The sequence below is a fragment of the Amyelois transitella genome, chromosome 6 (assembly GCF_032362555.1).
Source record: "Amyelois transitella isolate CPQ chromosome 6, ilAmyTran1.1, whole genome shotgun sequence".
In the NCBI taxonomy this organism is placed as follows: domain Eukaryota; kingdom Metazoa; phylum Arthropoda; class Insecta; order Lepidoptera; family Pyralidae; genus Amyelois; species Amyelois transitella.
In genome coordinates, this window is record NC_083509.1 from 9,843,546 (window position 1) to 9,866,832 (window position 23,287).

The window sequence follows — 23,287 nt, forward strand, 5'->3', positions numbered from 1 at the left end:
AATTTAGGGTCCTGGTCGTAAAGTAAAAAAGAAAGCCAACCAGTTAAGGTGTAACTGTAACCAGGACTTACGCCAGGAGAAACAGGATAGTGCCTCACAACAAACATTGCTGTGTAATACAAATTACAATAAAAAGGACAAAAGAAATTATTATACTTATATTGTTCTATATTTGTTCTAATTAAAAATAGTTATTAAAATTATTCTTAATAATAATTCATATAAATCTTTTATACTAAGACCTGATTCCACCATTATTTACCAGGCGTTAGCTAATCTACCATTTTAAATTAACAGAAATTTTAACATGTTAAATCTGCAGGTCACAAGACAAGAATAAAAGTGATCAACTGAGTAAAGTTAACTCAATTGGGCCGTTGAGGGGACAGACCATTAACGTCATTCGTTCTGATTTAAATCCTGCTAAAAAGTCATAGTTGGTAATGTATATTGCTTCATTTATTGGCGCTATTTTTAAAATAACTGTCATGTCCGGTAATGTTCTTTAAAGAATAAAATACCTTGCAGTTTTAAAAGGAGGTAACTTTAAAGTTTTTTTTTAATCTGATAACCGACTGGTGGTAACCCAACGAGCCATGGAACGAGTATTCTCGGTACATCTCTTCCAAGACAAAATCCGTAACATCGTCATTCACGAGCGCAAGTGGACGTAGGTCACTGCTTTGCAGTAAGGTAAAAAAAAACTGTAAACTTAAGTAGGCATGGGTCATATGTGCAGACATGGAGATGTTCGATGGAGCAAATCTGTCCTGGAATGACGACCAATAGCTGGAAAGAAATATAATGGCAGTGGCAGACCATTAGCCCGCTGGTCAGACGTCTAGATGGAAAGATACAATTCTATACAAATTATCTTTATAGCCCATAAAAAAAGAAAAATACATATGTATGAAGTAGAATCATACATTATGAATATGTTGAGCAAAGGCGGACTTATCGCTAAGCAATCCCTTCCAGTCAACCTTTGGGTAGTGAAGATAATGGAGAGGCATGTGCTCAACAGTGGTTGAATAAGTATATGTTGAAGAAGCAGGCAGTGATTAAGAATAATGATCCATTAAGCTTCATTAGATCATGATGAGGACACTCACTGACTTTAACGACCCGTTTAAAGAAGTAACAACTTTATAACTAGCTAACAGTGTATGTTGGAATCAGGTCTTCATCTTAATTGTACTACTACGAATTGTGAAAAGAAAATAAATCTAGTTGAAAGTCGACATTTGTATTTCTAATATCAGTCTCAGGGTAGGATAGGCAATCACTGCTCAATGACTCCAAAAAGTTCAATACTGAATGTCCTTGGCTTAACAATCGAGTATCACTATCATTGTCTAAAGTTTGATCTATCCCATTGCTCAGTGGTAACTTATCTTCTATATGATTAACATGAATTAATGATGGCTCTATCGAACACTTCATAAAATTATCTGATTTGTCATTATCCGAATTAATAAAAAAGTCTTTAGTTTCAAAATTGATGTCATGCGATACACTAGTATCCTTACATGATAAATCTACATCTTGTAATATACTTTGGATGTCTACACTATCTACATCTGTAATAGAATTATTTTGTATATGATTGGTCTGTACTTGTTCAGATTGTATAGGATCTGAATGTATAATCTCAGGCTGTATATCTTTGGGCACTTTAGTTTGTTCATTGTCAAGATCCAACGGTCTTATCGCTTGCGCCTCAAACCGCGCTATCTTCTCAGGGTCAATTTGAAACTTGCAGAACACAGCTGCTGACGGTTTGATTGGTGATGATCGTATATCAAAATGTGTACTGTGGAATTGTAAATGTGGAAGTTTTGGTTGTTTGATGCCATCAATCTGATGTAAACCATTCTCCTGTTCTTGTGTATTATCGTCACTTATAATTTCAGTAGGTATAATTGGCATGCTTTCTTCCTTTACAACAGGTTTAACTATAGTTATTGCACTTGAATCAGTCATTTCATTTGTTTTCTCTTTTTTAACAGTAAAACTAATGAGATCTTCGACATCTAATTCTATGCCGGCATTTTCTACATTCTCTGAAGCTAGCCGCATTCTTTTAGCATTTTCAGAATTCTTTTTCTTTATCTTCCAAAGTCTTTTGCTTGCCGTCGGCCATTTGTCGACCGCATTGATTCTCGCGCAGTCTTCGTTGTCGTTCTCATTTGGGACGTCTTCATGTTGCCCCAGCCAGGACTGTGAGGACTGGAGATCAGGATTAGTTTGTTTTGGCGGGGGATTGTGGCAGCAATACCCATCCTTGTCCTTTACACAGGCAAGAGCATCCATGTTGAGGTTGTATTTCCCAGGGTTCATGCCAAATAATCTGAAAGAAAAAAGGACGAAACTTATTTCTGAACAACTTCAATAAAATCACGCCTGTTTCCCGGTGGGGTAGACAGAGATTACATATCTTTCCATTTCTCTTCATCCCACTCATTACTCTTTTCATGCAAACTTGTCGGTTTCGGGTTCTCTATAACTGACCTTTCTTTATAGAAACTTTGTATTGAATTTGAAATTATGTATTTACTTTGAATTGGGAGTATTATTGACTCAATATCCAATCTAACTTTATGAGTAGCTGTAGCTCTCTTGGTCTAAGTTGAACATAACAAAATGTTTTTAATATTCCATACAATATAAATAAATATGCTACACACCTGCCAATATCATCGTTAACATTGCACGAGTTGCCTTCACTTCCATCAATCTTCTTCAGCAAGCATGGCAATAACGATTTCAGCTTCTCAATCAGCTGTTCCAACTGCTGTATGAACATGTTCGCCTGGTCCTCCTCAGAGCCACTCTTGACGATGGCCAACAGACAATGGAAGAGGTTGGAGTGGATCTTAGCTGGTATATGTGTGGGTTGGCTCTCGTAGTGCTTCTGTAGTCTGTAGAGGCTGCTAAATTCCTGGGTAAAAATAAATAATTCTGTTAATTACTTCTCAACAGATTTTCTTGCATTAGGTCAGAAATGATGGTAACATTCATTTGGAGTTGAGCTACTGATTAAATTTAATTGTTCTACATAGTAAAATTGAAGTAAACATATTATCTCATTAAATAGTTTCGGCACGGCAAAACTTTAAGCAGCGTAATGTCAAAACATGTAATCGAAAGTGATTAGGCATTGTTTTAAACACAGATTAACTTATTAAGTCGTTGTAATTACCGTCTAATTGGCCCGATCAAGTCAACGCCTAGTTAAGTGACCATGGCTCATGCATGAGGGAAAATATGTGACATTTGTGTGAGTGTGTCTATATACATCGCAAAGACATTATGTTTATGTCTTTGCGATGTATATAGGCAAATTGTGCTTACAGCAGAACATTGGATGCACGACACTACATTCCCTCGTTTCTTTCTTGGTTTTTGCTGTGTGTCCTCTGGCACCATTTGTTTTGGGAACTTGACTTTTCTGCCACTCCTTGTTACTTTCACCTGCAGTAACAATATTCGAGAGTTAACTCCGAGTGGAAGGGGTAGTGGAAGACCAGAAAGTGAGAGAATTTTGAAAGGCGATGGAATGTGCTGAATCGCTTTTAATTCAGAAATTGAAAGTTCATAATGATTATTTAGTAACCAAAGTGGGGATTTTCGGTGTAGTATTAAAGTCTCGACATACCTCGTCAGGGGGAGCTTCGGGCTCTATTTCTTCTTTGATTGCTTCTACCTTCTTCTCCTTTTTATTGTTTTTCACAAACAGTTTGTTTTTGCCAACTACAGTCAAATCTCTTGGCGATACAACCCTGAAAATAAAAACTTATTATAATTAGAACATAGGTAATTTTAATATTACAATGTCTTAACTTTATTAATCTTATTACTTTTAAGTGAGACTAAAGGACTATTAATTTTCTATTCAGCCCCGTGGTACGCTATACGCTATACTATACGCGCGACACGGTTTTTATCGCGAGAAAAATCTATCGCAGTTTCGCTATTTATTATAATGTGAAACGGGACAGCGATAGTTTTTCGCGCGATAATAACGGCGTCTTGCGAGCCATGCTACAAGAGCAGGTATTGATTTATGAAATTACTTTCTTAAGATACACTTAAAATCTGTCATATAATCAAGATTCTCACAGTCAAACTATAACAGATTTAAAACTAATCTTATCCAATGTGTAAAGACTTACATTTAGATGACATTTATATACAGTGTCAGGTTAGCAGGTTCTTACCTTATTTTCAAAAACATTTTACAACAGAAAAATACAGCAATTGTTTTTTTATTTATTTGATGCAACATAAATACTATTTTTATAAATAGTTACACATAACACCAAAGAGTAAGTAAGAAAGTACAAACTTACTTGTATATAAAGCGGGTATTAGTGACAGGGTCATAGGTGGGTTCAGCGGCCGCGGCTGGATTGTTGAAGATCTTCAGAGCTTGGTTAACCATCTTCACCTGGTGTTCATTAAGTTGATTGATGCTGCAATTTATTATTTCAACATACATACGCTTCTATCATGGAAATGATGGAATGAAATTCAAATAGTGACAGTTTGCTAGCTCATCGCCTACAAGAAGAATCCTAACTTTAATCATTAACTGTGTCGCCCTTTACGGCATCTGTGGTGAAAAATATTGTGGTTTGTGGTGCGTGCTATTCTTATTCAACATAATATAAACTTTACTTATCAAGTATAGAGGGAGGAAAAGTTATTTGCAAAGACCATAGAAATTGAACTGAAACAGATGTAATCAAATATCTTTAAGAATATCAGAGAATATTTATTTGTTTGTAATGGGTTATCTTTCATATGAACTGTACTAACAGTATTTTCCTTAACTTGAAGAAAGTTACAAGAGCAAAGACTCCAGAAAAAATTTAAGTACAGTACTTAAGAAGATTTTTTTAATATATATTTATTTATCTTTTCAATTTTATATATATATTATGCATTTTGTTTGTGCCGTGTGGTTCCCGGCACGAATACAAAAAAGAATAGGACCACTCCATCTCTTTCCCATGGATGTCGTAAAAGGCGACTAAGGGATAGGCTTACAAACTTGGGATTCTTCTTTAGGCGATGGGCTAGCAACCTGTCACTATTTGAATCTCAATTCTATCATTAAGCCAAATAGCTGAACGTGGCCATTCAGTCTTTTAAAGATTGTTGGCTCTGTCTACCCCGCAAGGGATATAGACGTGACTATATGTATGTATGTATGTATTTTGTAGGGTCATCATTATGGGAATAAAATTCAATACCTAGACAACATTAAAATAAATTACATTATCAGTAATCAGTAAACAAACACATTATCTCAATAATAAATAATAAAATAACAGTCATAACTTAATGGTAAACATGAATACAAAATTAATTTAAACACACATGTCTGGTCATGGTGTCTAATCAAGAGATACATACATAAAATCACGCCTCTTTCCCGAAGCGGTAGGCAGAGACTACCACTTTCCACTTGACACGATCTCTGCATACTTCCTTCGCTTCATCCACATTCATAACTCTCTTCATACAAGCTTGGCGGTTTCGGGTACTTTTGACCTGACCCTTTTGGTAAAGGACGTTCTGGTGAACGTCCTTAATTTGATCAAGATACGTTCGTCTAGGTCTTCCCACTCCGACCTTTCCCTCCACACTCTCCTTGTATATCTGCTTAGCCAACCTGCTTTCATTCATCCTGTCCACATGACCGAACCATCTTAACATACCCTTTTCTATTCCTGTAACTACATCTTCTTTCACATCACAACATTCCCTTATCACGTTGTTCCTTATCCTGTCACTCAATTTCACACCCATCTTACTCCTTAACGCTCTCATTTCCACTGCATTTATTCTGCTTTCATGCTTCTTTTGCCATACCCAACTTTCACTCCCATACATTAATGTCGGGACCAACACGCCCCTGTGCACAGCCAGTCGAGCCTTTTTGGATAGTTTCTGACTGCTCATAAAGGCATGCAAAACTCCATTCACCATGTTCCCCGCGTTCACTCTCCTTTCAATATCACTATCATACTTGCCATCTGATGTAAACTTTGATCCTAGATATACAAACTCTTTCACTTGCTCAACTTTTTCTCCTCCAATCAATAGATAGTAATAAATTATTTATTTATTCATTATAGTTCAAAATATAATTAAGTATGTTACCAAATATGTAATTTTTTTATGGTAACATTTAAGTAAATTTTGATACAGACAAAGTAATAATTCCAACTGACCTGTGGTATGTTTCACCTAATTTCAATAATTGCACTGAAGTATGCTTATTTTGTTTAGTTGCCAAAGGGATAATTGCACTGTAACAATAAATAAAGAAATTGTTAGAGTAAAGACAACAAGCTTGCTTGAAGTGTAATGAATGTGGATGAAGAGAAAGTGGCTAGCCCAGCTTCACACAGTTATCATTTTCAATTCTCCAGAAATCCGTCTTTCTAACATTTGAAACAAGAACGAACTCGTCCGCAACTTTTCGAGTTAGCACATACATGCAGACAGAGAAAATAAAGGCTTTTCTCTATAATATGAAGTGATGTATTTAACAAAATCTAATGGCGGATAGCAGGCCCAAAATAACATGGGAACCCTAGTTCATGAGAACAGGCTGCATTTAATGCAGGTACTAGCGGATAGGCTATGTTATAAAGGTGATGTATGTATGCCATGTTAATTACATACATTTCATAACAGTAGCAAAAGTATAGCAATAGTAATGGAACAATGACATTAGACAAGTTGCTGGTAGGACATGATGTAGAGTGGCGTGATGTAGGGTAGGTGGAGTGGAGAGACAGGAATGGAAAAGATTTTAGGGCACATTTGCCAACTGACAAAGAGATTATCAGAATAATACACACAAAACACAAAATAGTTGCATGAAGCATGATAAAGAAATGTAATGATATTAATTATTATAGTAATAATTTTATATTCGAGTTCATACCATAGTAACTTACTTTTCTTTAGGTCGAGTCTTAGGCGCTGGGCGGTCTGATATAGTCTTTACTATACGTTCTGGGAAAAATTGCAAGATGCGTTCTGGAGAAGTCTTCACTTTTGTAGGGATGTTTTTCATCTTTACAATCTTCCTATCAACTTCCACTCGAGGTACTGTGGTGTGTATCACGGGAGCAGGAGCCGGAGCCGGAACCGGTGGCACCGGCTTTGGCGCAGTCTTCAGGACAACATTATTTACAGCTATATATTGTTTTTGAGTGTTCTCTATCTTAGGTAGGAAAAAGCTACCGAATTTCAAGTTGTTCCCAACCAATTTCCCATCAGCCTTCTTGAGTATCGGGGGTTTAGTAACATTACTTGCAGTATTAGCTAGGTTGTTTTCGAGCAGCCCACTGCTTTCATAAAATTTTTTTAGGTTATCACTGACTGGCTTTGGTTCCTCAACACGATCTTGAGCAATCACAAAAGATCTTCCCTGCAAGATAAAATGACATTGTAAAAATAAACTCACAAACAATACCCACTCAAAGAATTATGGGACAAAAAATACCTGAATGGCGCCAGGATTTTGTATTAAGAATACAGGCGTAAATTGACACGAGTCTACTGTAATACTACTTTGCGGTGTGGTCATGTTTCCGAAATGAGTATATTAATAAAGAATGACACACCACATTAGTTAATTTTTTCCTGAAAATTAACACAAGACCAAAATCTCCCTTTGACTGATTGTACGGAATTGACAACACTTGACAATTTGATTGACAAACAAATTGATGTCTATAGACAAAATAGATTTGGATGCGTTTTGGATTTTAAGAGTCTTAGTGGGGCCAGCCTGCAGTGAAATATAATCGTAGAGATAGCTTATTCATTTAATTTTTGACGTTTGTTGTCGTACGATTGTGATAGCGTTTTGTGTGTTTTTGTGTGCGTTTGACCATTTTTACAGCTTATTGTATTGTATATTGTGGCGAAATCTATACGCCACAAGTCACAAAAATAAAATCACGCGACGCAATCAGTTATAACTTTGATGGATTATTCGACAACGAAAATAAAAGGCCCTGTGAATTTCGGTACTTTATGAGATGGGCGTGTGTTTATCAATGTGTCATAAAAAGAGGATAGGCCAATACACTGGGGATTCTTCTTTTAGACATGGCCTTTCAGTTGATTTAGACTTACTCTGTCTACTCCATAAGGGGTAAAGACGTTATCATATGTATGTAAGAAAATAAAATTAACTTTTATTCATACTTTTCCAGACTGAATGCTCATTTTTTTCAACTTATGCTCGACGAGCGGCCACAAGAGGTGTTTGTTCGTTCCTTTCGTTGTCGTTGTTTATTTTTTACTTCTTCGTCATTACGAAGAAGTCGCGGCATTCCGCGACGGGAGACAACATTGACTTTGACGTTGTAGAAATAAATTGTTGTCATAGTCGGCCACAACGTTTGCGTTGACGAGTAGATACAACATCGTACAAACGATCTATGATATAATGTAACGCCCACTCCTCGGTGCTGTTTGTATCGTTTTCTTTCGGTTTCGTTCGTTTCTATTACACTACACTTGTCTTTATTATTTTTTACTATGGCAACAATTAATTCTTATTCGGAAACCATAGACTAAACTAACCTCTTTCTTTATCCGTCAAGCTTTGTATCACAAGGTGATTATTCTAAAATTTTAGGAATTAATTGATAAAACGTGTAAAATAGTATGTTATTGATAGTTTTTAAAATTATTTTTTTACTAATTTAGTGTAATGTCATTTTTTTAAACATTTAGAAATATTGTATGTGAATCTGAGTTCCACGTGTGGCGGTTGCAAGCCTTACCTTTATGGTGTTTTGCTTTGCTTTCAGGCATAAAAGATGACGAACTCAAAGGGTTATCGCCGCGGTACTAGGGATCTGTTCGCCCGCAGGTTCCGCACACATGGAACTATCCCTCTCGCCACGTACATGAAAGTGTACAAAATCGGCGACATCGTTGACATCAGGGTAAGTACTTATTGTGGTCATAGGAAGATCTCAAATAAACGTATTTTGTTTTGAATTTTTACAGTTGATGTAAACATAAGTCCTGTTACCTATAATCCAATTTGAAACGAGTAGTCCTGTAGAATGACTTATATGGACTATTAAAAAGGTTACCTTTTAGTTGGTATAGTTGTCTCTTTTTATAAAGTATGTAATCATACTATCAATGTATCATAAGTTTTGTCAAGAAGTATTAAATATTTTTAGTTTAGTTACAATTGAAAACAGGAGCCAATACATTATTAAAACTAAACAAACTATAGAGACATGCAACATACCTATATTATATTGATAGCTAGTTTTTACAAATAATATCGAGTCAAGTAATTAAAATAGGATCTATTTTGATTACAGGGTAATGGTGCAGTACAGAAGGGTATGCCACATAAAGTCTACCACGGTAAGACTGGCCGCGTCTACAACGTCACAGCACACGCTCTCGGCGTCATTGTGAACAAAAGGGTGCGTGGCAGGATCATCCCTAAACGCATCAACATCCGCATTGAGCATGTAAAGCACTCAAAGTGCAGACAGGATTTCTTGAAGCGAGTGAAGGAAAATGAAAGGCTCCTGAAGGAAGCGAAAGCTGCCGGCAAAATCATCAAGCTGAAGAGACAACCTCAGCCCCCGAAGGCTGCGCACATCGTCAGTGGACTGGAGAAACCAGTACTGTTAGCGCCTATTCCCTATGAATTCGTTGCTTAAAAATTGAAATATATTATTTTTAAGGATTCATTTTTTATTTTACACAACAAAAAATTGCCCCACTTCCAGTTTATCTGGTACCCACTAATGATACAAATGAAATCAATAATGGCTTATACATATGTAGATAGTTCAGATAACTGGTCAATAAAATACATGCGCTTCATCATTTATAGTTTATATTTTCGTTTTTGGGGATCCATACTGAAAAGGTTCAAACGAAAATATTAAGGCATGTTCCCATGCAACACATATGTTACAGGAAGACCCTTAAAATTTTCACAGAATATTTATACTTGTATCCTTAAAAATAAGCTATTAAATAAATACAAAAGTACTTATAAAAGGGGGGGCTCTTATATTACAAACTTTTTTTTCTATCGACAGCGACGTGGTATGTATTGACGGCGTAATCATAAAATCCCAAGGAAAAAATAGCATTTCTTCATATATTTTTACCAATTTTTTTGTCGATTGCAATAAACATGTAGAAGTGTGATTATAATGAACGGAACCCTTCGTGTGCGAGTCCGTCTCGCACTTGGCCGGATTTTTAGATACTTAATGCGTGTAGTTTTTTTTCACTGTAAAAATAATTCTATGCCTATGTTGGCAAAATTTTGTAGTGTTAGAACGATATATGGGGCACTTTATATTGACAAACCTATAGAAATTGGGCAAACCTCACACAAGGCATTAGGTGAAGATTCTTTAGACGGGTCTGAAGGTGCCATGTAGTTTTCCGGGCACTTTTGAATAAGACTTCTTCATCTTTTTCCCATGGATGTCGTAAAAGGCGACTAAGGGAAAAGCTATCTATTGTTTCTTTTACCACTATTAAAAATAGGTTCAGTTGCGCTGTAAAGTCTGAGGAAGTGAGAGGGGAGTCGTTTGGTGTATAAACCTGACTTATCCAAGATCATGATCAAAGGTTAGATAGAAAGATAATTTATTTGTTTGATTTGCAACACACAATTTACAATTTCATATGGAAAACAAATTAATTAGGGTGTGAGTTGCAGCAATTTAAAAACGTCACAACTCAACGAATTTATTGCTATAGAGCAATACGCTGATTTTCAGTTATGACCTAGGTGCTAGTGCAGGTAAATCTGCGCACGCAATAAAAAAATAAACATAAACAAACAAATACTCGTGTCGTGACTTAAAGTTTTAATTGGTTTTAACCAGGTTGATAGTTTACTTTGCTAATAAGCCCTCCACCACAAGGCGACCTTCGTGGAGTTGTAATATATAAATTATAAATAAAACAACAAAATCTGAGAAGAATCGCAACTTTGTATTATGAAATGAAATATATACACTCGAATTAAATCTAAAAATTGAATAATAATGATTTGAATTTAAACAATTTGTCAATAATATAATGCCTTTTCAACTTTAACAATCGCGGCATAACATGATTTGTGATAGTGACTATCTTAAATAATATAAATTACTATAATTAATGAAGAAACTTAACAACTAGCGTCCCTAGATTGATAGAACAATATGTAACCGGTTTCGGACGATTTTTGAATGTCTGAAGTTAGGCCGTAAAAATCTTCTATCGCTGACGCATCAATTTTCTGCAAGAAATAAATGAAATAATTAAAATTATTTGTCATTCCTAAATCATGGGCCTGTGCAAGTTGTAGTGATGCCTATTGATGGACCTAAAAAGTGACCAGATTCTTCAATATTGACACGACAAATGACTTACGTTCACCCTTGTTTTTATTCAGTTATCACGCTTAGAGAAAGAGAGGGAAGATAAGACATATCAATCTTTGTGCACAAGCCCCTAGGTCCTAACAAATAGGCAACAAAACTGGGACTTGGTAAGTCTATGTGATTTGTCTTATATAGATTATCTATATATTATGCAGATGTCAACCTCAGTGGAAGAACAATGGAAGACCAGTGCTGGGTGGACCTCCATCCTGAGTATTTTAGAGTTGCCTAAACTGACAAGCTTACATAAAGAGTGACGTGGGATGAAGCGAAAAAAGTATGCAGAGATCGTTTCAAGTGGAAAGATGTAGCCTCCGCTTACCCAAAGAGGCGTGAATTTATATATGTATGTATACATTTGTATACTCACATCTACCATATCGTCGTCGAACAACAGCCAGAAGCCGTGGCTCTTCACTATGCTGATGTAGTGTCCCCGGTTGGGCCCCGAGCCGCAGTGTACTACAACGGCAACCAGGTCGTAAAGACGGTCCGGGTTCACAGCGTCGTCGGACTGCAAGGGAAACACCTAGTTTTGTTATTAATTTTTTATCTTTGCTATGTAAATTAAAAGAGTATAAGGACAACGTTATCGTTAATGCAAATAAGGGTGTCTTTTGAATCTTTCGTTTATACAGTATTTAGGCACTTCCTGATGTCAAACTACTGGTTGTGATAAGCTGAGACGGCATCAAGGGGAGCAGGAAAGGAATTCTAGAATTACCCAAGACCACGGAATAAGGAGCGATGGGCATTGCGAAGTGTAAATTGACCCGTCTTATTTCCTCATGGATCGCGGTCGTAAAGTAGACCCAGGACATTTTACGAAGGGTTGGGTCAAGATCTATTAAAGTGGCGATTTAATAACCATAATATGGCGACGTATTGTTATATGTAGATATAACATTACTTACAGTGTTGAAAAGTCTCAACTCCAACGGGAACACGACTCTATGCGAGACTTTTATATGCCTATTGTACTGTTCCATGTACTTGAATCTCTTTAAATGCAATGCCAGTATTAGTGGCAGTTTCTTCACGCGCATGCGCTTCTGGGCTTCTTGGTAGCTGCTGCAGTTGTCACATTTGAATTTGTTGTCGTTACACAGGGTCTCGGTGTCACTGAAGCATTTTAGGCAATGCGTGATGCTCGTATTCTGGCCTACGTCAACCTGGATGTGAAATGTCACTTTAGATTTAGACAGGAGAACGTTAGAAGGCAAACAATGTCAAAAGCTAAATTGAATGATTATTTACACAAGTTTATAGCCACATTGAGCTAGCCTCAAATTAAGTTATGAGGTAATAATCCACTTAATAATTAATCCAAGACCAAAGAATAAGAAGCTATTTATTATTCTTAAGAGATATAACTTTATTAAAAATACGACAACTAAAAACCATGTTGTGGGTTCTCTGGCCGCTATTTACCTGAAGATCAAAAAAATGCTCATCCTTGCTGCTCACTGTCTCGCAATTGAGACACCTCGTTTCACTGGTAAGGGTGCCCTGAAATATCTCGTGCACCCACGTCGGTTCTGTGCTCTGTGGCAGCGTGCCGTTGCATGTCACATTCTCACCGGTCGTGTTCTTTTGCAGTTTCAGTGTACTTTGATTGCGCTCGGCTGTGAGAATAAATTTAAAAGTATGTGAATATTGGTTATTTGTTGATGGTATAGTATTACTATACTTCTAGGTTTGGATTAGAGATTTAGCAGAGTAGTGGTTTAATTAAAATGACGGAGAACTCGGTAAATAAAAGATATTTTATTTTAAGTTACATATAAGATGAGAGACATGAAATGAAAGATAAAACAAATTCTATCAATACATAGAATCAATTCAAAGATGAAATTAGGAGCAAAAGCCTCTAAAACTCTAAAGAGGTTTGTCTCTCCAACATATAGGCATGGTTACGCAAGAAGTAACATGTATTTTCAGCTTCAAAGATTAGTGGGTGAGTAATACAGAACTAAAGGGAAACTTAAGTGACTTTGTAGGGAGTCAAATAAGGGTGAGCTGATACGGAAAGCAAATGCATGAGCACCACACTGCTCTTATGATCCAGCTGGTATAGAAAAAAGTTTAGTAGAACCATAGGTGGTGATAGAATTTGAACATCAAATCTCTAAAAGAGTCTTAAAAAGTGCAATGAATCCTCTCTCAATCTTTCTTTTTTTGGTTAAAAAAATGAGTATTTGCTCATCTATCTTATCAATTAGTGATGAGAATCAATCTCAAGCCACCTGAATCATTGTGACATCATCACACAATTAACTGGGATATCAAATGTAACTTACCATATAGTTTATCAAATCTTATCATATCTTACCTAAAATAATCTCATTGATGTGGTTTATAAGGAAATTCAAGAATTCATGGGCATCCTGTTGCATGTAATTGTCAAATTCCTCTGAAAAATAAATAGGTAGGTACTTTTTTACAACAATAGCCCACATTCCCTCTGTGGTGTTCACAATATTGATATAAAAGGTGAACGGATGTAATTTAATTTTTTGGCAACAGATTACAAAAATACACCTTATCCAATAAGAATTAAAATTTACACACAATTTTATACAATATTTCTTTAAATTATTCTAAGAACCTTGCTTGAAGCAAATTGAATGAAAATTGACCCTTTAAGCTTTTAAAATGGAGTAAATTATTAAAAATCTGTCTGTAAGCTCAGTTATTTTTTATCTTACTCCTTTTTATCCAAACATGCAGTTATAGGATATCTTTTCTACTTTTGGTATTACAATTTCTGAACGATCTTACCTTTTTCTTTTCTCAGTCTAGCAATAAACTTCTTAGGTGCAATAGAGCCTACTTTTTTCTTTTGTGTGGCAATGCTATAAAAAAGGTCTGCTAGACATGTTAGCAGTGTTTCCTTGGTTCTTTTGTTTTTGGCTTTATATTCTAAAACTTTTTCTCTAAAGGGGCGACAGAAGTAGAGTGCTTGAAGAACTGAATTACTATAACAGGTATTTCCAAACTGAAAAAAAAAGTGAACAGTAATAAGAACCAGTTTTTCGACATTAACCTCAAAGTTCGAATGAAATACTTACATTGACTAATCCAAAATAATGTTCATTTGGGGGAAACTGCTCTGACCCGATATCTCTTTCCAATTGTGATATATTTGCGCCCTGAAACGGGTAGTTTTCGTTTATATTTAGTTAGCGAAATAAATGAAACTTAAACATTACAAAACTTTCAACACCCTGTAATTTTATGTATTAAGAACGTTATGAAAAGAAAGCTTAGTTTACATTTTTACTTGAATTAGCAACCGAACATCAAATTAGTATGCACTTCTCTCACCATTCTCTGTTGGAAATTAAGGCCGAGATCCTGACATATTGACATTTGCAATCCCTTTGCTGGAACCTGTATACAGGACACGCAATTGCTACCGCAAGTACGATTCTTATTCAAACTTCAGTCGCTAGTAGAAACATAATTAGTAAATGTAATCTAATAATTTAGAAATTACCAATTGGGCAAAACAAGCACAACGTTCTAACCATAGACGTTAAGAGTAGTGACAGAGTGACAGTGACAGCTTCTTGACACAAACTAATACAATTTTCTTTTCTGATGGTACGTGTGCATGAATCGCTCACTCGTTCAGTTCAGTAGTGGTTGAGTCTCGTTCAATTCTCATTCCGTCCCTCTTTGCGTCCCTCCGTCCTCCTCCTCTCTTTAGATATCCAGCATCCCGCCCGTCTCCCGGCATTGTCCCCGTTTATCTGAACTACTCAGGAAGTAGGAAGTTTACGTGGTCAGTGTTGACGTGGCTGTTTTCAGCACTGAAATCACAATTATCACAAATTCATCACTTCTTTACTGATTACATTTTAAGGTAATTTTGTTCCATTTTTATATGTAGTTGTTTTATCATTTTTGCTTTTCAGTTATCAATGCTTTTTTATTGCAGCTGTAAAATGTTGAGGTCTTTATTTGTCGCGCTGACGGTGTCCACCGTTTTCGCCGGATTGCCTACAAGTGAGGAGACAAAAAGGATGATGGATCATCTTTCGGACGCCGAGCACTTCAAGAATGAACACCACAATAAACAATTTGACCATGATGCTTTTCTTGGTGAAGATCAGGCCAAAACATTTGATCAATTGCCTCCTGAGGAAAGTAAAAGAAGACTAGGGTAAGTAACCTATTACTTTAATATTTATTGTACAATATGGTTCACACAGTACAGAAGATATCTGGGCCACCCTTCATACACCAAGTAGGGCGAGGTGGCACAGCTATCTCCTGAGCCCACTATACTATCTCAGTCAATATTTCATATCATTTCCCATGTTATGTTTTTTATGTGGAAATGGAACATTTAAATATGTACTCTCAATATAATCATACACACCTAAATGATTTAGTGTATAAAGAAAAATATCTCTGTAGTATTTAAAAATAGTATCATTCATCATCATCATTTCATTGTAATATTTTAAAATAAATATTTAATAATTTTGCTGTATTGTCTGTATCATTAGTAGACAATGCAAATCAATTACACGGTGACCATATTCAATCCTTGAAAGTTTGTTGACTGTACATGCTTTATATTCATGTTTCTTAATGAAACCCCATATTGAATCATATTGGTTACTCAATGAGTACAACTGATTAAATACACTTAATTTAGCTTTCTTCATCAATACTGCTGTAATTCTGTATTGTTTCTTTTATATTTCTTTTAATATTTATGGCCAGTAGTGGAAGCTTTGTGGCATACACAACATATTTGTTATGGTTTACTAAGGTCTCTCCATAATAAATTAAAAAATCTTTTGCATTGATTTGAACTTAATAATTTAACAATTGCATTCTTTAATAGTGGGTTGTAGTTTTTATTTTGTTTGAATAAATATACTTATATTAAAAAAAAATATTACATACATGTGAATACATCATTAGTCCTTATGGGCCAGTCAGAGCCATGTGCTGATTAGACTGATATTCAGCTGTTCTGTATATCATTATGATGGGATTGAGATTTAAATAGGCAGTGATAAGTTTAAATGACAGTTTGCTAGCCCATCGCCTAAAAGAAGAGTCACAAGTTTATTAGCTTTTCCCTTGATTAAAAATAAATATGATACTAATTTTCAAAGTTTCCTTCATATAAGTAGAACTTCTAGAAGATTGTGTGGCATAATAAAATTTCAGTGAACTCTAACTAGGCGTCATTAACCTACATCCTATATTTGCCATATCAACATGAAATAATTTCCTTCATCTTAGTGGTGTTATCTGCCCACTCTTTGTGGGTTAGATAAACTGAACAATAGCTTTATTAAGATAAAATGCTAGGGTAAATTGTTTTATGGATCTATAGTTGGAATGGTTCAAATATGTATGTAACTATTATTATACTTCCTTACTATCCCTTTTATAAATAATTATGATAATGTATTATTACATTGAGGTCTGTAAGTATCGCAGTAAGTAGAAATCCATGCTGACCCAGTGGGAAACAGGCGTGATGGTATGTATGTACTATCCCTTTTTTCCTACATGTGAAAGTAATTTTGACTGACTGTTATAGGTATATGCTTAAAATTTTCACAGAATATTTACTTGTTTATTATACATATGTACATACATACATAAAATCACGCCTCTTTTCCGGAGGGGTAGGCAGAGACTACATCTTTCCACTTGCCACAATCTCTGCATACTTCCTTTGCTTCATCCACATTCATAATCTCTTCTCTCTTCATGCAAGCTCGGCGGTTTCAGATACTTTTGACCTGACCCTTTACCAGGACGTCCTTAATTTGATCAAGATACGTTCGTCTAGGTCTTCCCACTCCGACCTTTCCCTCCTAGTATATTATCTTTCAAAATAAATAAATAATAAAGTAATTATTACAAGAGGGCCCATATTATTAATAAACAGGTACAAACGCAAATATAGTAAGTAAATTTATATTTAAGTAACAATCATGATGATGGTACGGAACCCATCGTGCGCGTGTCAGACTCTGACTAGGCCGGTTTTTAAATGATAGTTAATAGTATTTACCCAAACACTAATACTAATATCAATTCTTAATCCTTTATGACGGTTGTTTAGCATATTTTTAATTTGTTATACAAAAAAAATCCTAAAATAACACAACGTGCGTGAGTTATATTAAACAAATATTTTCTCTAAATAATCTGGGTTGAAAGTCTTATTATTAAGACAAGATTTTTATTGAGATTTTGCGAAGTTCTGTTTTTTTTATTAGATTAATTAACCAGAGGACTATCCTCTAGTTAATTAATGTAATAAAAAAAAATATTGCCCTTTATTTGTAAATGTTTTGTAGTTGTTGATTTGTATTTGACCTTTTCGGTAGAGAAGAATAGGAACATTTACTCGATTGTTTTAGATAAAAATATTAGATGTTTTTCTGTAACAATAAAGTGCTATGAATAGTTTTGGTAACGAATTTGAAAGTGCTTTTGTCAGATGGAATGGAGATATCTCATTTATCAGTCAGCGAATATATAATTAGTTTGAGATAACGATAACCTACTTTTTATAATCACCTCTTTACGCGGCAGAGCCGACAGTCTCGAAAATACTGAGAGACTAACTTCAGCTTAATGAAATTCGATAAACGTTATAAAAATCATATTCTACCGGAGGTCAGCGGTCTTATTTATCACTAAACCGATAAATTGGCTTCCAGAATCATCGTGGACAAAATCGACGCGGACAAGGATGGGTACATCAACCCGGTGGAACTGAAAGACTGGATAAGGTACACGCAGAGGCGGTATATTGATGAGGATGTCGAGCGGCACTGGAAGCAGCACAACCCTAATAATGAGGACACTATTACGTGGGAGGTAAGGATTAGATTACATTGTGGCTGGTAGTTTTTTATAAGTATGTACGGGGCAAATTACAAGTAATTGCGAGACTCGTTACGAACTAACTTCGTACGTACTAACTCATCGATAGGTACTATATTTTATAATAACTTTCTATTTATATAGATAAACTTCCAAGACCTAGGCTTGTCAGAAAAAGATCGTATCTTATTATAGGCCTTGGACGGGATTCGAACCCGGGACTTACTATGTCAGAGACAAGCACACTGCCGCTGCACCTCAGAGGCCGTTTCTACGATTAAACTATTAGAGCTGAAAAACTTTTCTCTTGATATTAGAGAAAAGTCGGTTAAAAAGTTACAGTAATTTCGTTATCTCTCCCTTGCACGTACAGTCGCCTGCAGATATACTAGGCCCCCAAAGGATTTGGTTTTAAAAACCAATTCCCCGTAGCCGGTTAAACGTCCGTCAATGATTGCGTCACCTACGCCTTGTACCATTCAAATATCACTGTAATTAGCATTCTTTACCTAGTTGTATGGAGGATACATACACACACACATAATGTTTAAACTCTATAGTAGAGTAGCTATAGAGCTATACCATGCAAAGTAAGCAAAACTAAGTTGGACCATTGAAGAAATGCTTCATACAGCCATGAGGGGTCTACCTCAGAGGTGAAAGAACCCTTTGATAAAATTTAATTTACTTATTTTTCTGTTTTCAGGATTATAAGAAAAATGTTTATGGTTTCATGGATGACATGGACCACAAGGACCTGAAGACACACGACAGTGAAGCGTTCACATTCGCTGCTCTTATGAAGAGAGATAGAAGGAGGTGGCATTTTGCTGGTTGGTACCACAGAAATATTTAAAAAAATAGATAAGACTTGACAGGTTGTCAAGTCACGGGTGGTAGCATATTGTAACGACGCAGTGAAGTGTGCGTTTCATGGTTAAATCAATAAAAACTTTTTACTGGCAAGCTCCACCAAATTGTCTTTTGTTTCATATAATTTGAAATCGCACCATTCTTATTCTTTTTTGTGCCATAATGGCCAGTGCGAGTGTGATTTTTAAACTTATATTTTTAATTCCTCGATTTCAGATGCGGATCAGAATGATGCGTTGAACCGAACTGAGTTTGCTGCGTTCCTTCATCCTGAAGACCACGGCGAGATGAGAAACGTGGTCGTCTTGGAGACGTTGGAAGATATCGACAAAGATAATGTTAGTATTTTAGTATTTAACAAAATAAAAGCGCATTTTTATGGAAATAAGATGAAAGTACTGAAAATGCCGAACTGTAAAATCGAGTAAGCTTCATACCTCTTTCTGATAAAGGAAATCCGTAGCCCACTGTAAATCAAAGGGTATTTATTATTTATTATATTAATTATATTATATAATTAGACATATTGACTAAGAGTGAAATTTTTTGATCACCATTCGATTGATCCATGTATTGTTGAAAAACAGAATCTTTACCCCCTTCACGTCCTATTATGGGTTAAGGACATTGGCGAAACGTTTATGGGTTTGTAACAATACATAGATCATATGTTTGATGATTGAATGAACATTTCAAACTCATTGAATAATCTATACTAATATTATAAAGATATAAAGTTTGTATATTTAATTGCTGTTTGTAAAGGCTAATCTTCGAAAATATTGAATCGATCGTGAAAATGATTTTTTTTCACGAAATCAAAACCTGCGTTATTATATTATCGGCAGGACGGCAAGATATCTTTAGAGGAGTACATCGGAGACATGTACAAACCCGAAGACGGCGAGGACGGCGAGGAACCAGACTGGGTCAAGCAGGAACGCGACCAGTTCACCGGCTACAGGTGAGGATTCCTTCTTGCCTAGTTAAAAACGGGATAAATCTTTGTTTCTTAGTAAATAAAATAAGACAATATTAAAAAATGTGGTCAACGGGCATCGCATCTTTAAGTATTTTTGGTGTTTTCTATCTTCTTTATTTAAAACGGATTTACCTGGAACAAAAGTAAGGGCCAAAACTGGTGATTACCAGAGACTGTCGTCTGACCTCCGTGACCTTCTTGTCATCGGAATCTGTTGCTGATATAGTTGAAAGTGCTTATCTCCATCTCTTGCCCACGGATGTCGTATAAAGCTATTAAGGGAATAGGCGCCGTCATCTAGCGCAGTTTTTGCCATTATCCAATATGGGGTAGGTTCCCCTGTGAAAGTTGTGGAGATCAGGCGGAGGTCGCTTTGTGTAAATACCTGACTTATCTAATCCAGGGTCATGGTCAAAAAGTACACATCGGGCTCCCTCCCAGAGAGGTGACAATATAACCGGTACTGACGCTAAGACGAAAAAGGACGAGACCCTTTTTTGCTTGATTCATTGGTTACTTCACTTTCACTGGGCTATGTCGGTCTAATTTATTTATCGACTTTTATCATTTAATTCCAGAGATACAGACAAAAACGGTTACATGGACGAGAACGAGGTACGCGATTGGATCGCGCCCCCGGAGTTCGACCACGCCGAGGCCGAGGCGAGGCACCTCATCTTCGAGGCAGACTCCGACGCGGACGAGAAACTCACAAAAGCAGAAGTTCTGGACAAATACGACCTCTTCGTAGGGTCCCAAGCGACGGACTTTGGCGAGGCGCTGGCTAGGCATGATGAGTTTTAGTTATTTCGATGTTAATATTGAAACGTTCAGTATAACATTTTTAACTTAAGTGACAGCTTTGAGGCAGGCTCCGATGTTAACAAGAAAATAAAAGAGGATTGGAGAAAATAAGAACTGGTTTGCTACTTTCCAGGTAATGGATTTTTATCATAACCTAGGTTTGGGCCAGTGAAACTATTTTTTTGTCATATATATTAATTTATTGTTTAAATTTGATATGTATGCGAGAAACACATGAGAAATTCATTAGACATTAGAAAAAAATAAGACTATTGTATCCTTTACGGTAAAGGATACAATAGTCTTAATTTTTTTTTGGTCCGCGTGAATGTCTCTTAGCCGTCTCATTGTTGTCATTTGACTTCAGTATCAATATGTAGGTCTGTTTATTAATTACCTACATTAAGTACTAAAGTATTTCTTTACATATTTTATTAATTTCTTACTTAAAACCTGCTGCAGAAAATAATTTTGTACCGCTATTAAAAGTAGCTGAAAAAGTACTTGAAAACAATTTTGAATTGGTGTTATATCAGTTAACACGACTATCCAGAAAAAAATACTATACAAAAAAAAAGTATAGGGTGTTATTTTTTAAAAGTTCTGCCATTACATGATTAGCTACTTCTTATATATACATTAGCTGGTTGCCTTAAAAAGTTTTAACGCCATGATACCTTTTGGTGTAGTGATTTATGTTCAGATAAATGAGACGCACAAAACAAGCAAAATTGGAATAAACAAACATTAAAATTGCTAAATTTTTGGGTTGAATTGGTATTTATAAGACAGGCTTTAAACACTTTGTATTCCCCCATATACATACATTGGTTATGAGGTTCAATATAATTTAACCTGGCAACATTGTTTTAAAGTTATTTTTAAGATATATTCATGTTAACTATGTCTTTTGCCATATTCGTAGAATCTCTCCATCAGTAATTATTTAAGATATATTTTAGTTTTTAACATTAGTGATTATAGATTATACCAAAGCTATTTCCGTTTATATCCTTTCCAATATGATATTAATATAGGTAACATAGTCTATATAAAAATTAAAAAATCTAATTAATGCTTCCATTTGTACCAGACGTATGTAACATTTAAAGTGATTATTATTATTAATTGCATTTATTTTAATACGAAAATGTACTTATATGCCTATTGATAAATTTTTAACGGCCATTTTTCGATATTCTTGTATAAAATTTATTAACGTATTACAAAAGTTGTGGTAATTTACTTCGTTGCAATAAAATGTAGTAGGTAAGCTTTATGGATCATTAATAAATGAGTTTTTACAAGAATAATTCTTTTATTTTTGGCATTTGAATGACTATTAAACTTGGGATTCTTCTTGTAGTCAAAAATGGTGGGTTATCTAGTAAGTACTTTATACTTTATAATTGTCAGCAGTTTGGAACTTGATACTTTATTACCAGTCTTCAAATGAAAATATTCACGTATTTTCTTATCTATAGAAGTTACAATTAGATGACCTCGCAATAGTATTCGTTTATGTACCTAGTCTTTTCACGTAGCCAATTCCCATTTTCCTGTCCTCGTAGGAATTTTAAGAAAAAAATTAGCTTTTGTTTGACTTGGTGTAATTAATATATTCACAATAAAAAAGGGTTTAGCGGTTTAGCCGTGTGCGTGGTAGATTTTCCTTTTAATAATTTATTAGTACCTTTGCTGCCATAACTATAACTCAGTAGGTCTATAGAAAATTATCGAGAGGGGTTCGTTGAAGTATCATTCAACGAACCGTTTGCTTTAAATTATTAGATACACAAAAGATTAGAGATAAGATTGAGTCAGCATGGAAAACATGCTTAAAAGTATTTGGAAAAATGTAGGTATTAGGTATATGGTATTTTTGGTCGGCTGCTTAACTAACTCCAACCTACCGTTGAAATATTGAAAATTAAGTTGGGAATCATAATAAGAGAGGATGGCGCTGGCACCAAAAACAATTCTCGGTATACGCAGGTATTTAATATTCAACCTACGTACAAAGTTAAACCTAGACTCTTGATCACGGTAAACAAGCGTGAAAATTAATAGAGCGGCCCTCAGACTCGACATCAAACGAACAGCACTAATTAATGTTTGATGTTGAATATTTCTCAGGCCAGCGATCACCATTAGCGGAGCTATGGAGACGCCAGGTTTCTGTATGCTCGTTGATTCCACTATCGAGTTTCTCGCTCATTTGCTCGCTCGAGTAGGGCTGGCAGCTCTACCAAAGAAGAGGGAAGCGAACGTTAGCCAGCATAAATATACT

At 35.5% G+C, this 23,287-nt stretch overlaps 4 protein-coding genes across 7 annotated transcripts; 2 read left to right on the forward strand and 2 right to left on the reverse strand.

Moving 5' to 3' along the window:
* Positions 1-176: 176 nt before the first annotated feature.
* LOC106131229 (uncharacterized) lies at positions 177-7,716 on the reverse strand. 2 transcript variants are annotated; one of them, XM_013330245.2, is made up of 8 exons: positions 7,529-7,716; positions 6,978-7,453; positions 6,243-6,320; positions 4,353-4,475; positions 3,659-3,782; positions 3,355-3,474; positions 2,688-2,941; positions 177-2,350 (listed from the first exon to the last, which is right to left on the reverse strand). In XM_013330245.2, the coding sequence occupies exons 1-8, from the start codon at positions 7,610-7,612 to the stop codon at positions 1,201-1,203; spliced, it is 2,409 nt and encodes an 802-aa protein (XP_013185699.2). In that variant the 5' UTR covers positions 7,613-7,716; the 3' UTR covers positions 177-1,200. The 2 variants fall into 2 exon arrangements, with proteins under 2 accessions (XP_013185699.2, XP_013185700.2); XM_013330246.2 differs by lacking the exon at positions 3,355-3,474.
* A 781-nt stretch (positions 7,717-8,497) lies between these two features.
* On the forward strand, positions 8,498-9,757 carry LOC106131155 (large ribosomal subunit protein eL21). Of its 2 annotated transcripts, none has more exons than XM_013330153.2 (3): positions 8,498-8,653; positions 8,850-8,987; positions 9,381-9,757. In XM_013330153.2, the coding sequence occupies exons 2-3, from the start codon at positions 8,859-8,861 to the stop codon at positions 9,729-9,731; spliced, it is 480 nt and encodes a 159-aa protein (XP_013185607.1). In that variant the 5' UTR covers positions 8,498-8,653; positions 8,850-8,858; the 3' UTR covers positions 9,732-9,757. The 2 variants fall into 2 exon arrangements, with proteins under 2 accessions (XP_013185607.1, XP_013185608.1); XM_013330154.2 differs by having other exon boundaries at positions 8,595-8,701.
* Positions 9,758-11,010: 1,253 nt separating this feature from the next.
* LOC106131146 (ubiquitin carboxyl-terminal hydrolase 46) lies at positions 11,011-15,030 on the reverse strand. Of its 2 annotated transcripts, none has more exons than XM_013330142.2 (8): positions 14,793-15,030; positions 14,537-14,617; positions 14,247-14,463; positions 13,798-13,878; positions 12,897-13,090; positions 12,380-12,637; positions 11,836-11,994; positions 11,011-11,320 (listed from the first exon to the last, which is right to left on the reverse strand). In XM_013330142.2, the coding sequence occupies exons 1-8, from the start codon at positions 14,835-14,837 to the stop codon at positions 11,210-11,212; spliced, it is 1,146 nt and encodes a 381-aa protein (XP_013185596.1). In that variant the 5' UTR covers positions 14,838-15,030; the 3' UTR covers positions 11,011-11,209. The 2 variants fall into 2 exon arrangements, with proteins under 2 accessions (XP_013185596.1, XP_013185597.1); XM_013330143.2 differs by having other exon boundaries at positions 11,836-11,979; positions 14,793-15,029.
* Positions 15,031-15,112: 82 nt separating this feature from the next.
* LOC106131134 (calumenin-B) lies at positions 15,113-22,080 on the forward strand. Its single transcript, XM_013330130.2, has 7 exons — positions 15,113-15,333; positions 15,409-15,633; positions 18,173-18,332; positions 19,045-19,171; positions 19,428-19,549; positions 20,060-20,175; positions 20,772-22,080. Exons 2-7 carry the CDS (start codon positions 15,416-15,418, stop codon positions 20,995-20,997), a joined length of 969 nt encoding a protein of 322 aa, XP_013185584.1. The 5' UTR covers positions 15,113-15,333; positions 15,409-15,415; the 3' UTR covers positions 20,998-22,080.
* Positions 22,081-23,287: the final 1,207 nt, after the last annotated feature.

Bases quoted from the DNA above. Each gene is read 5' to 3' on its own strand.
- LOC106131229 (XM_013330245.2), bottom strand. From the start codon at position 7,612: ATGACCACACCGCAAAGTAGTATTACAGTAGACTCGTGTCAATTTACG. The intron at 7,454-7,528 runs GTATTTTTTGTC...TTTATCTTGCAG, and splicing joins AAAATCCTGGCGCCATTCAG to GGAAGATCTTTTGTGATTGC. The intron at 3,783-4,352 runs GTAAGTTTGTAC...TTTTATTTTCAG, and splicing joins AATACCCGCTTTATATACAA to GGTTGTATCGCCAAGAGATT.
- LOC106131155 (XM_013330153.2), top strand. From the start codon at position 8,859: ATGACGAACTCAAAGGGTTATCGCCGCGGTACTAGGGATCTGTTCGCC. The intron at 8,988-9,380 runs GTAAGTACTTAT...TTTTGATTACAG, and splicing joins GCGACATCGTTGACATCAGG to GGTAATGGTGCAGTACAGAA.
- LOC106131146 (XM_013330142.2), bottom strand. From the start codon at position 14,837: ATGTCAATATGTCAGGATCTCGGCCTTAATTTCCAACAGAGAATG. The intron at 13,879-14,246 runs GTAAGATCGTTC...TTTATTTTTCAG, and splicing joins TAGACTGAGAAAAGAAAAAG to AGGAATTTGACAATTACATG. The intron at 11,321-11,835 runs GTGAGTATACAA...TATTTCTTGCAG, and splicing joins TCGACGACGATATGGTAGAT to AAAATTGATGCGTCAGCGAT.
- LOC106131134 (XM_013330130.2), top strand. From the start codon at position 15,416: ATGTTGAGGTCTTTATTTGTCGCGCTGACGGTGTCCACCGTTTTCGCC. The intron at 15,634-18,172 runs GTAAGTAACCTA...ATTGGCTTCCAG, and splicing joins GAAAGTAAAAGAAGACTAGG to AATCATCGTGGACAAAATCG. The intron at 19,172-19,427 runs GTTGGTACCACA...CCTCGATTTCAG, and splicing joins AAGGAGGTGGCATTTTGCTG to ATGCGGATCAGAATGATGCG.